At 39.0% G+C, this 13818-nt stretch overlaps 1 protein-coding gene and 1 long non-coding RNA gene across 3 annotated transcripts; one reads left to right on the forward strand and one right to left on the reverse strand.

Moving 5' to 3' along the window:
- Positions 1 to 4408: 4408 nt before the first annotated feature.
- Positions 4409 to 5305, forward strand: LOC129741592 (uncharacterized). The gene has a single exon (XM_055733330.1). The coding sequence runs from the start codon at positions 4409 to 4411 to the stop codon at positions 5303 to 5305; it is 897 nt and encodes a 298-aa protein (XP_055589305.1).
- A 6557-nt stretch (positions 5306 to 11862) lies between these two features.
- Positions 11863 to 13315, reverse strand: LOC129748538 (uncharacterized). Of its 2 annotated transcripts, none has more exons than XR_008737760.1 (4): positions 13102 to 13315; positions 12735 to 13003; positions 12248 to 12538; positions 11863 to 12189 (listed from the first exon to the last, which is right to left on the reverse strand). It is a non-coding gene; the product is annotated as an uncharacterized LOC129748538 (long non-coding RNA). The 2 variants fall into 2 exon arrangements; XR_008737759.1 differs by having other exon boundaries at positions 12248 to 12677.
- Between the last annotated feature and the right edge of the window lie 503 nt (positions 13316 to 13818).

Consider the following 13818-nt stretch of genomic DNA (forward strand, 5'->3'; position numbering starts at 1 on the left):
TGTTGCCTTTCTGATGTTTTGATTTTTAAAAGTAAAGGTCATAAGAGTCTTTCAACAGTAGAACATTTGCTATTTTTTTGACTTCCGTTTCTTCGACTCCTTGTTTTGCTAGTTCATCTGCTATATCATTTCCAGTCTACCCAATGTGACTTGGAGTCCATTGGTTGTTGAATTAAAAACAAACAAAAGACTTTTAAGTAGATAATCACGAAATAAAAAAGAAAAAGTTCGAATTTTTTTCATTTATTATCGTAAGATTATCATTTCCTTCACTTAAAGTATTTAAATCGAACGAATGGTTTTTGAGATAAACGCTAACTAAGCTCACTGATGAACTGATGTACAAGCTAAGCCTTGAAAAGTGTGTAAAGTCCCGACTACCGTTTTGAATCAATTTTATATTTTTTGGTTGAGCCACCAGATGTCTCCAAGGACACCAGAGAGAACTGTCAAGAAAAAAATGAAATGTAAACAAAACAAAACAACAAACTTTTAGTCAATTATGAAAAGGTCGTATCTTTTTGACGAGTTTCGATCAAATTGATGTTTAAGATTCGTTACACATTTCAAAATTTTACGCTTAACGCTGTTTTTCGAATTGCTTCAAACTAGCATGAAGCGCTTAATATAAACTGATATGATGCGTGAAAGTGCCGGCTCAGAGAAACCTAGAATCTGTATTTCTTCGTTGGATTGTTAATTTTAAGCTCAACTGGTTCATCTGGCTTGTTCAAAAATGTTAGTTAGCCTCTTTAGTAAAAAGAATCGAGGTAAAATAAACCAGATGAATTTACCTTGCTGTGAATATATTGAAGCCGTCCATTTTTCTACAATGTTAGTTTATTAATTTTTGAGATCATATACAATTGCGCTCTTCCAGGTCAGGTACTTCAAAAATTGATTCGGCTTGTTTAAAAGATAGCATTTGAAATAATGAATACGTTTCTGGAATTTTATAATTCAAGCTTGTATATGTGTCATTTCGTCAGTCTCTCTAGTGACAATATTATAACGATGCTTTTTTCTCAGCTGAAACTTATTCTTAGTTTATCCAATTTTATATATAGAGCAATTCATCTAATTGTATTTGTGGAGCCATATCCTTGAGAAATGCAATATCAAGTAAATAAGAGGCTTGTTGAATTATATGCATCCCTAAGCTGGCTAGCCGAGTCCTGTAGATGAGTGTGTTGTAGTCGACAAATCAGCTTTTCGATATTTAGGCTCGATCCCCTTTTATGAACATAGTCGACCAGGAGCAAAGAGTTCGCTGGCGAACTCTGTTAATAATCTGAATAAAGAAGATCAGTCTCTTGTATCTTGACTGCCAACAGAACTGGACGTGCGTGTATTTTTAATCCCACAAGAAAACCCTGTTTAACTGAAGTTATCCCCAGTTTATATTATAAAAATTATTATTCATTTATATAAAAACTACATTTTACCGGTCACTTCAGAGTGGAAAGTCATCGCTTAGGCTGATGTCATGCTGAAACAACTAGCAACGCAACGCAACGTTCCAATAAGATTGCGTTGCATTGCATTGGTATGTCATACTGGCGCGACCTGTCACTTTGAAATTCCCTACAAATCATCACTTCTCTACATCTGATAATGCTTTGAATCGTCTCCTTTCTTTCCGGAGCCATCAAAAACTCATCAAATCACGACCCGGATTGCAAGAATGCCGAAATTTGAACCGACAAAATTCCTTGTTTTTTTTTGCCGGAACTAAGAATTCATGAAAATTTTCTCGCCGATTAAGATAGTTTTTAGTTTATTATCACAAGTTAGGACAGATCTCCGTACTATTGTGCTTAAAACCCGGAATCACTGCTTCAAATCGAGAAAAAACAATGTTCCTATTGGATTTCCTACTAGTCGCGCTAGTAAACACATTGGCATCAGATTGGTCGCGCTACACAAAACGACCAGTATGACAGGTCTGCGCGATTTCCATGGAGATCAAATGAGAGCTGGTTAGTCGTGTGAACGTTGCGTTGTAGGTCGCGTTGCTAGTTGCTTCAGCATGACATCAGCCTTAGGCTGATGTCATGCTGAAACAACTAGCAACGCAACGCAACGCAACGTTCCAATAAGATTGCGTTGCATTGCATTGGTATGTCATGCTGGCGCGACCTGTCACTTTGAAATTCCCTTCAAATCATCACTTCTCTACATCTGATAATGCTTTGAATCGTCTCCTTTCTTTCCGGAGCCATCAAAAACTCATCAAATCACGACCCGGATTGCAAGAATGCCGAAATTTGAACCGACAAAATTCCTTGTTTTTTTTCCGGAACTAAAAATTCATGAAAATTTTTTCGCCGATTAAGATAGTTTTTAGTTTATTATCACAAGTTCGGACAGATCTTCGTACTATTGTGCTTAAAACCCGGAATCACTGCTTCTAATCGAGAAAAAACAATGTTCCTATTGGATTTCCTACTAGTCGCGCTACTAAACACATTGGCATCAGATTGGTCGCGCTACCAGTAGCGACCAGTATGACAGGTCTGCGCGATTTCCATGGAGATCAAATGAGAGCTGGTTAGTCGTGTGAACGTTGCGTCGTAGGTCGCGTTGCTAGTTGCTTCAGCATGACATCAGCCTTAAGCTACAACCACAAAAGGTAACGACATTTCAGTCTGGATAGAGTCTTGGTCATGGCCGAAAGTGGTACCGGGTGAACGGCGGGCTCGGCTAGTTTAGTGTAAAAAAATGGATAGTACTGAGTTCTGCAGGTCCACATTTCAGAAGTGGGATTATTCACGTCGTAAGTATCGATAATGTTCCTGACTACATGCTGCATTTCAAGGTACCCCGAATACGAAAATATTGTAACTTAACGGTTCCTGTAGAAGTTATAAAACGTTAAGAAACAGTGTAAAAAAACGTTAAGAAAATGATATCTGAAACCATAAAAAACATTGCACTTATCTTGAATTCCAAAACGACGGTCTGTTGAATATGGCGTTAAGTTATGTTACTGTTTAAAACTGTTAAAACCTTTATATGGAGGAACTGCACTACAAACAGTTTGAATAGCGTCCAGAAACCGCTCTTGGAAAACGTATTCAGACAACCAAACTGTTAATATTACAGTTTTTCGAAGAGTAATCTTGTATCTAAACAGTAACATTAATAGTAATCAAACGATTCAAAATAACGTATTCTCCAACGTTATCCAGAACCGTATATGCAATGGCGGGCTCACACATACATAGATGGGAATATTATGGAAATTTTCGGATGTTTGATATAAATAAAAATTTATTCACATTATCTTTATTGAACTTGATTTACTTACATACGGTGAGAAACTATAATCGATTTATATTCTTTGATGATTCTTGCAGGAAAATCCTACCCGGCCAGGGTCATAACATAAAGATTCCCGTAGCTCCAGCGCTACGTACGTCTTTATAAGCAAAATTTAACAATCATGTTCGAAACGCTTCCGCATCTCCTTCCTAAGCTTGTGTGTATGCATAGATTCGTCCTATTCGCCGAGAGAGTTATACTAAATACCACCAATACTCACGAATTAGCCTAATTCCATATGGGTGTGATGACTGCCTCTACTGCTCATTTACGTATCGTAAAAATAACTCATTAAAAGGTTTCCGTTGTATATTCATGTGTGTGAGTGAGCGAGTGTCAGATTTGGTTGAAATGGGCGCCCATGAATGTGATGATTATGAGAGAGATTGAAAGAGAGGTGCTATGTGTACGTTCACAATGTGTTGTTCAAATAAAAATGTTTCAGCTAAAGGACTGCTATCCACTGTTCTAGTGTGGGTGTTTCAAGAAAGTAACCGTTTCAAGGCAATAGTTTGAGGCGTCATTTGCTAAACGTATTCTGTGGAAGCTAAAGCCACGCTCGGCTTTGGAAACATCTGATTAAGTGATTTAGTGAAGCTGTTGTAAAAAGTTACCAGAGATTGAAGGTGTACCACCGTAAGTTGCTTGAATAGTAATGCTTGAACATAAAAGTTAATTTCATTCTGGCAATTTGTTCTAGATCGCTCTGTCAATCCTGCTCGTCTCGGGTTTCAAGTTATTTGGTGCTTTACGAAACCAACCGTAAGTCATAAAATAAGAATTTGATGAAAACATTAGCGTTAAAATTAATGACAGTTTGTCAATTTTTTAGTCAATTCCGGCTAAAACTCGTTGTGTCGTGATAATTAGTTCTCTGAAGTCTTAATTCCAAAATATATCCCATCGTCTCGTGTTTTGAGGTGAATTGGTGGACAGTGAAAACAAACGTAAGTTGTGAAACAAAATAAAAAAATGTCTGAGCTGCTGTTTATATTATTATTTCGGTAATTTTAGTTGGAACAGTCAACGTACCACTACTGCTAAAGAGTGTTCGTGAATTTCTAAAACACCTCTCAAAACAGCGATGAATTCGACGATTCGAGGTCGCGGAGCTGGCCGAGGAGGCGACCGCCTTCTGAGACCCACCAGGGAACCGGATATGGGTCTTGCAATGCGCGCTAATGAAGTCGAAGTGGTAATATCAGAGTTTGATCCTGACAATATTCGAGGCCAAACTGCCGAGGAGTGGCTGGCCGAACTGGATTCCATGGCTGAGATTTTCGGCTGGGATCCCAGACGTACTCTGCTATATGCCTGTATGCGGCTCAAGGGGCCAGCCAAATTTTGGTACGATGGATACAAACAGGAGCTTCGGACTTGGGACATCTTTAAAGACAAATTTCTTGAAAATTTTCCAACTGTCGTAGATACGGCTGGTATCCATCGGAAGCTACTGAATCTAAAACGCAGACCGGAACAATCAGTTGAATCATACTTTCACGAAATAGTGGCGATGGGTCGAAAAATAAAACTGTCTGATGACCTCATTAAGCAATATTTGATAAACGGACTTCCATACGCTTCGACACGAGCAGTCATGGCACAGGATCCTGCCGTGACATTGCCGCAGTTTCTAGCTGCATTGATAAGAGTCGAACGCGCTGCCAAGGACAACATCAGGAAAAGAGACATCGAATACAACGGACGAGGAGGCCACATCAGAACTCCAGCCAAGAGATTCGCCGACGGTCAGTCACGTGACGATGCAGCGCGAGCTAGCACATCTTATTCCCAAACTCCTCAAAGACAAACACCGAACAAGACCACTACCGAGTCTAGTTCGTCCAAAATAGCCTATACGACACCAACAAGTCAGAAAAGGCAATGTTTCATCTGCCGATCTGAAGACCACCTCGCGAGAAGATGTCCTCAAAAAAAGGATTTTCGCACTCCGGTGGTACCGAATCGCGCCACCATGTAAACAACGTGGTTTACTCGAAGGTGGCGTACATCAAAGGGTTTCCAGTACAAGCCTTCATCGACTTCGGAAGTGACCGCACGATTATAGGGGAATCAGTGGCAAAGCGACTTTATTTGGTTTACGAAGAACACTCGTCGGTTCTGAAAGGTTTTGCAGGGGGAGAATGTAGGACAGTAGGTGTTGCTACAGAAGCAATACTCATGGATGGTTTTACTAATGTCATAAAAATACTGATAGTATGATGGCATGATGAAGTACGAGTTATTGCTGGGAGACGACTTTTTTTGTAAAGAAGGTGTGTCGGTGTTAAAAACTATGGATTCGATCACCATAAAGTACAACGAACCAGCAGTTTTCACTGTTCAAGCAGAAATAAGCAAGGTAAAGAAACCGTTGACCTTAAATGATTTGGTTGTAGAACCAACGGTCCCGTCTGAATTGACGGAAAAACTAGTTGAGCTCGTAAATAAATATCGCAACTGCTTTGCCGTAGACTTGAGTGAAATAGGTTTCACCGATATTGAAACCCTAAGCATCGTATTGAAGGAAGACAAAATAGTCAGGCATGTCCCCTACAGAGTGGCATACGGCCAAAGAAAGCTTCTTCGAGACGAGATTGCTGCCCTACTCAAGCACGATATTATTGAGGAGTCATCATCGGAGTTTGCGAGTCCAGTTATGATTGTCCCGAAACGTTCAGGAGAGTACAGAATGTGCGTCGACTATCGTATGCTCAATTCTATAATTCAAAAGGAATACTTCCCCACCAACAGAATTGAAGAAGAAATTAACAATCTAAGCGGAAAAAGAGTATTTATGCTACTGGACATGATGAACGGATATTTGCAAATAGGCGTAGCTGAAGATTCTCGAAAATACACTGCTTTCGTTACTCCTGATGGGCAATATCAGTTCAAACGTGCCCCATTTGGACTTAGTAACTCAGTGAGTGTTTTCGGAAGGACGATTAGTAAAATTGTTCAACCTTTGAGAGAGAAAGGAGTCTCATTTTACATGGACGATGTTGTCATTGCTGCCGAAACGGAGATGCGTGCGTTGGAGCTGCTAGAACTTTTCCTGGTAGTTGACACCTCTACCAGGAAAAGTTCTAGCAGCTCCAAGTCAGGTATGACCTTGAAGGTGAATAAGTGTGAATTTTTCAAAAAGTCCATCATATATTTGGGACACGTAGTCTCTGAGGGTTGCGTCACGCCCGGTGAACAAAAATCGGAGGCCGTTGATAAGTTTCCTGTGCCACAGGATGCACGAAACGTTGGTCAATTTTTAGGTTTGACAGGTTACTTCAGACGCTTTGTCCAGAATTATGAACAGATAGCAGCTCCACTCACAAGACTCACTGGTAAGGTACCTTTCGTTTGGGGAGAAGTCGAGCAAAATGCTTTTGAACAACTCAAACTTGCTCTAACTCGACGACCTGTACTGGCCCTTTACGATCCTGCTCTCAAGCATGAAGTTCACTGCGATGCGAGTAGTTTTGGACTTGCCGGTATCCTTATTCAAGTTAATCAAAAGGACCAATCACAACCTGTAATGTACTTCAGTAGAGCAACGACCGAAGTTGAGTCACGCTATCATAGTTATGAGTTGGAAGCGTTAGCAGTTGTCGAAAGTTTAAAAAAGTTCCGTTACTATCTACTAAATAAGCATTTTTATGTTTATACTGATTGCCGTTCGCTTGCCTTAACAAAATCAAAAACTGAACTAAACCATAGAATTGCACGGTGGTGGTTGTATACGTTGCAATTTTCATTTGAACTCAAATTCCGATCCGGACGTCAAATGGATCACGTCGACAGCCTCAGCAGAAACGCCATACAACACACCCACGAGCCTGAGGATGTCATGTCTGTAAGCATTGATAATTTCGATTGGTTTGCTGCTCTCCAACTGCAAGATGCCAAGGTCAGCAATATTAGAAAAATGCTGGAAGGATTGATCAAAGCTGAAAAGGATATCATTCAGAATTATCAAATGGTAAGTGGGCGCTTATTCCGCATAACTACGAGTGGGTTGAAATTTGTCGTTCCAAAGGGAGTACGTTTTTACGTAGTCAAGTTCCTACACGACGACATGGGGCACCCCGGTGTTGCCAAACTATAGAATTGGTTACTCAAGATTTTTGGTTTGAGCACATGAGCTCATTCATTAAAAAATATGTGAATTGTTGTATTGAATGCGCAGCCAATAAGCGAGGGTTGGATGAGACTCGATTTCAGATCCATACTCATTCAAAAAATCCTATTCCCTTTTGGGTTATCCATGCTGATTACTGTGGCCCCTTTCCCAAGAGCAAAAGGCAAAACACACAGGTTCTCGGCGGACGCGTTTACTCGGTTCGTAATTCTAAGGCCGACACGAAGCTGCAGCACTGTAGGGATAATAGCAGTTGTAAAAGAAATGTCACAATACTTTGGAGTTCCGAAAATACTTGTCACCGACCGAGGAACAGCTTTCACTTCAAAAGCTTTCGATGAGTTTTGTAGTGACAACGATATCAAACATTCATTAACAGCAGCGAAAACCCCCAGGGGGAATGGCCAAATTGAACGATGTTTTCAGTACGTTACAACTGCTCTAAAATGTCTTTCAACTGATAGAGACGAGCGCGGTTGTGACTTATCATTGCCAGCGGTTCAGTGGGCCATGAATACAATGAGGAATCGCACCACTGGAGAGAGTCCCCAGGTTGTACTCTTAGGCTACCGGCCAAGGAATGTGCTTAAAAATAAATTATTACACGCCCTTCGTGACGAGACTTACCCAGACGCGGAAATTGAAGCACTACCAAACATTCGTCAAAAGGCTCTGGAAGAAATGACTCGCAATGCAGAGCGACAAGCAGAGCGGCACAACGGCACCTTTAACTTACAGAGTAGGCGATTTGGTTCTGCTGCGGTTCGAACCACCGGCGGACGGTGGGTCCAGAAAGCTGATGCCCCGATATCGAGGACCGTATGTTGTTGACAAAGTGCTTGGACAAGGACACTCCTGCCACGCAAGTTACTCAAAAACCCTTCGAGTCTGTACACGGAAAAAAATTGCATGGGTTTTTCAAATACAGAGTCATGATAATTTTACTATATCCATCATTTAGTATTTTCGACCATGATTTAGTATTTTCTACCAAAATTCTGGGCGATAATACTATGACATAGTATTTTTACTATGCGAACTTTGACAGCTCATAGTAATTTCCTCGTGTCAAAATTACCATGCGCATGATATTCTGATATTACACGATTCGTGTTCTTGAAATAACTATGCTCATGGTAATGTTGAAACATCGTCATTTGTGTTGTCAAAAATACTATGCTCATCAGAAATTCATAGTAATTTTACCTATGTGCAACGTTTGAGTGTTTGTTTCAGCCGGTCACGATTTTCGGAACGCGGAAAAAAAATTTCGCGGGTACGTAAATGGGATAATTGCTGTTCCAACCAACCAGGTGACCGGCGCACTGGGTGTGTGAAATAGAATCAGTACTTTTGTCGGGGTACGCAGTCTCCCAGGTGAGTTATATTGTGTTTTTTTCGTTACTATTTAATAAACATATACCGATCCGTTTTTGTAGATATATCTTTTGATTTATTTTCAGCTCTTCCATCTGAGCATCGCGGATTCCCCGGCCGTGGGGACCTCTCTTCTGACCGACCACTGAAGATTGACGGGAGAATCGCAGTTTCCAGGAGAATAACCTTTCCCCCTTCCTGGATCGTTGGCCTCAAGATGACTGTCAATACATCCAAATCAATTCCAGCGTAAGTGGAACATTTACCAAACTATGAATTGCTCGTTAATTAATTTTTTGTTTATTATTTTTTTCAGGGCATAACAATAAATTATCATAGTTCTAAGAGCACCAGTACCGGTAAGTGCTATCCCAGGTGTTAACCCGAGACACATTCTAGGTCTTATTTTAGCTTTAGCAGCTCATTTGCGCACCGGTAAGTGCTAAACTTGTTTCCATTTTTGCCACTAGTGACGCATCGATAGGTGTTGTTGTTGTTTGTTGCTATTTTCGCTTGGGAATTTTCCCTAGACACTTTAGCACCTGTCAAATCAGGAGCTGGTCGGTATTCAAATTTCGCTCCTGGCTCACTTTTTTAACACCCAGGAGCAAGATAACACCTGGTTTGAAACCTTGCGGTGCGCCGTCGAAGTGTCAAAATGGAGTGTTATTATAGCTTTGACACCTGACCGCTGCTGATACTCTAAGCACACCATTGTATTGTGTAAAAATGTAATTTGTTTCAAAATAAATACATTCAAGATCTCGAAAAAATCACAAAGAGTGTTTATTCTATCGTACTTCAATATAGTTATACCATGGTGCATGGTAATTTGGTTATCAATTCAAGCAACATGTACTCATTTATATCACAACATATCTTAGTTTTATCATGAAACCTGTCAATTTTACTATGCACAATGAAAAACAAACCCATGATTTCATAGACAATTTTACTATGAACGTAGTCGAAATTACTATGCGCAGCCAAAATAAACACAAAGTAAAACTACTATGCGCATGGTAATATCAAGAAGAAAACATTATTGACTCAAAAATATGGTTGCGTGTTGTTCATTTAAACCACGGATTTAGTAATTTTACTATGCTTTTTTTTTTGTGTGTATACGCGGCAGACAAAATGAAGCTGTGGGGTAAGCCACCCGAAGACGAGTTTCCCGATGTTGATTATGATGAGGATGGCACCGAAGATCAAGAGTGCAACGTTGCGATTGATTGAACTAAAATAATACATAAACTTATAAACCTTTCTTTAAATAAACTTACCTTTTCGATACTATGTTAAAAACGGTTCTTTTAATGTTCTCTGTTTACTGTTGCAATCCATTCAAAAATAGTTCTTCTTACAGAGTTAAAAGATGTTTGCCGCTCAATTCCTGTTAAAGCTCAGTCCACAAATTTTCCCTCGTTTCGGAGAAAGTAAGAAGTGATTTTCTGAAACCCAAATCCACAAGCAGCTGATGTGCACACGCTCATTTTCATTTAAACATTTTCGGTTGAAAAATAACCATTTTATGGCTTTAGCCCAAAAACTGCCAATATGGTTATTTTTTAAGAATTTTTCCTTCTCAAATTTTAACCATTTTTGTAGTTCTTGAGCATTAACCACAAAATGTTTGAATAATTTGGTTTTCCTATCGTAGCCATCTTGAAAATTGCCAATTTACAGACGAACGCGTTTTTCAAAACTCCATCATTCCGCGAAACTATAGATCGAGTTCGAGATTAAATCGGTCCTGGTCGGAACACATCGAATCTATTGGTGGTTATCAAAGGTAAATATTTTAATATAAATATTCATCTAACTTCATCTTTTAATATAAATAAGTCAAATTGCTACCTCACAATAAACAAATAAAATTAAATTTCAGGATACCGATGAGATATGACCCCGCATGAAGTTTCAATAGAAACACCTAAATTATAATCAACCGCAGTCGCTTGCTAGCTGCATGGTCCTCGTACTGTCAGGTATATTGAAATATCCTAAAAGGAGAACCCGGATCACACTTCCGGTAAGTTTAAACATTCCTTAGAATACTTTTGAATCCTTCCGAGGATGGAAAGTTTGGTTACCTAATAAAATATTTTTGTTTTAGGTATTGGTATTGGTGCGAAAATACAAGATATTCTTCCGACTGCAATTTCACCACCCGGAAGAAGCTGGAACGTGCTGGACTGCTTCAAAAATATCACCCGCCAGTCAAAAATAAAAATCTAACCCCCCCGTGAACGAACAGCACTGAAGACATTGATATTTTGACCACTTTCATCAACAAAATGTCATCAAGGCGTATCGCCACTTCCGGCGTTGTCCGGCACCGGCGTTATTTTATATATTTTTTCATTTTAATTCGGTAGTAGTGGGAGGAGAGGGGCTTTTGATGCTATAGTGTATTTGTTTAAATAAATAGGAATACTGAATCGAAACCGGAGATTTTAATGAAAATTGTACTAGAAACTCTTCCAAATCTGCTAATTACACAGCAGCTCTTAAAAAAACGGTTAAAGAATAACCTTTTTTTCAACTTCTCCGCTAGAAACTCATTCGGTTGAAAAATAACCATATTCGAACTTCTCCCCTAGAAGTCATTTTATGACTTCTCATGGAGAACTCATAAAATGACATTTCCCGGGAAAAGGTCAAAAATGGTTATTTTTGAAACATAAATGGTTCAATAATTTCTAGCGTGTGTATGAAAAGTTGTTTTGTTTTGATTTTCGATTCTTGCACGGTAAACAAAGTTACTCTGTTCTGTATAAAAATCCATACAGAATCGAGAAAAGTGTCTCCACTTAGTTTTATGTTTGGGCGTTTTATGCAAAGCGTGTCTAAAGAGCTTTTATACATTCGCAAGCTTTCGGCCAGTTAGTCAATTCTGTATATTTCGACATGGGGATGCCCATGCATTTTTCAAATTCTTCCAAAAAGTAAAAATGTTTTAAAATAAAAAAATAAAATAATTTGTTTACGAAAAACCTATAACTTTTTATTGTCTTGGGGAATATTTTACAATGATAACAAATATTTTACATGAAATCTTCTGGGCGACTTAGTCATATTCTATTACGTGGAAAAAAATTTTGCATCTCGCGATAGTTTTTTTTACATTTTATGGCCTAGTATCAACGGATACTAGCATCCGGTGTATTGGATAGTATTTCGCAGTCAAAGCATTCCAGGGACATCCCGGAAATCTCGAAAAATACGATCTCTGCTCAAGCAATGTATTTGCTTTAGGTGGCTCTGGACCGGCATTTTGTAGGTTATGGATGGTGTACCAGGGCGCTCACGGCAGCAAATTCCGGGCACTTTCCGCAGTGAAGTTGCCACTAGAAAAATAACAAATACTTATGAGTTGTTCATCAGATTTGAATTCATAATACGTACCAAATAAAAGTTGGAAGCCGGCGTTCGCGACGCCTCATGTAGAACGAGATAATAGTAACCAGTTTTCCTCGGTTGTTCTATTATGGACATCAAATAGCTCCAAGTACTATTCGGCGCACTTGTCCTTCAGGTGCGCTTTGAAAAAAACACCGAGAAGTAAAGTTTTCCCTGATGGTTCTCAACCAATCTTACAACGATTTCCTTTATGTGAGCTGTTGGATCGGCATTTTGGTATATCCCTTTCTGTTGCCGTTGTGCTTCTGGCTTTCAATTCTCGACCCATAGAATGTCCTATAGTTGATAAACAAAAACATCAAACATTAACAAAACAAAATACTCATGAGGGATTTTTTTATTTATGCCCTGGTGATAAGCATTTCTCCAATTGCCATATCGAGCGTGCTGCTTGGGAATTCCAAGAATCAAGGCGCTAAAGATACATAGATTGAAATTTAGTTTATAAATTAACTAAAATAACAACACTTACCTTTATTTCTATGTAATAAAATTTTCCCGGCTTTTATCTTGTACGATCTGAACTTTTCCACAATCTTTTTACTTTTATCCCTGTTTCCTTCGGAACATTTTTTTAAACGTTAACTTCCTCTAGAAATCTAAACCAAATACTTATGGCGGCTGTATGTGTATTCCGATCCTTTGAAATCCGGTTGCTATCCTTCGTCGACCGCTTAGTATGAATAGTGCAGAATCGTTCCACAGCACTTTCATTTTATACCTTCCGATAGTCATAGCATCCTACAAATACAAATAAAATAGTTTTAGCCGTTTCTACTAACTATTTCTTTTAAGGCAAAATGATGTAGAAGGAAAGTTTGAAAAACCACAGTACTTACACTATTTCCGCCCATTTCCTATGCTCTCACAAGTGGGATCCAGAAACAATAAACGAACAATCACCTTATGCTCAATTTAAAGTCGTTAATTATCAATTGAATTCTTTAATATCCTCATAAAAACTTTTTCTATCGAAGTAGAATTCGTCAATACGAGTTAAATGCCGTATACATATGACGTTTTTTTCTTTGACATCCCCTGCCAAAAGCTTTCCAACAACAACAACTTTTTATACAGAGCTGAGTAATCGCGATTTAGTTTACATATGTGTATTGGCAACCCAAAACTACTCAAAAATGAATTGGGAATATACAAATATTGAGCATCAAGAGATTAGTTATCCTGCAGGTATATTCTCAACACATTTTATGAATAACTCGATTTTTCCGTGTGCTCTGCCCGTATTTACGTTCATAGTAGGCGTAAAGAGATGAATGGAGAGAGCACGTTCACACAATAATTGTGGTTACTGGCGGTGACACATAGAGGGAACTGTTTCCATGAATAGGGGCACGAGGGTTAAAACGTCGTTGTCGTCGTCGTTACGTTTTTTATTTACCAATCTTAAAACATTGATTCCGGATTTCTTAGCAATGGTTCTTTGAGAGTTGCAAGAAGTAATGTCATACAGTAAAGGTTTTTTGTCAATAACAGCGCATCTCGTATTAATGGAATGGCATGAATAGCAACATGGTAACGGTTCTTTGAGAGTTACC

Source organism: Uranotaenia lowii, chromosome 2 (assembly GCF_029784155.1).
Source record: "Uranotaenia lowii strain MFRU-FL chromosome 2, ASM2978415v1, whole genome shotgun sequence".
Classification (NCBI taxonomy): domain Eukaryota; kingdom Metazoa; phylum Arthropoda; class Insecta; order Diptera; family Culicidae; genus Uranotaenia; species Uranotaenia lowii.

Bases quoted from the DNA above. Each gene is read 5' to 3' on its own strand.
- LOC129741592 (XM_055733330.1), top strand. From the start codon at position 4,409: ATGAATTCGACGATTCGAGGTCGCGGAGCTGGCCGAGGAGGCGACCGC.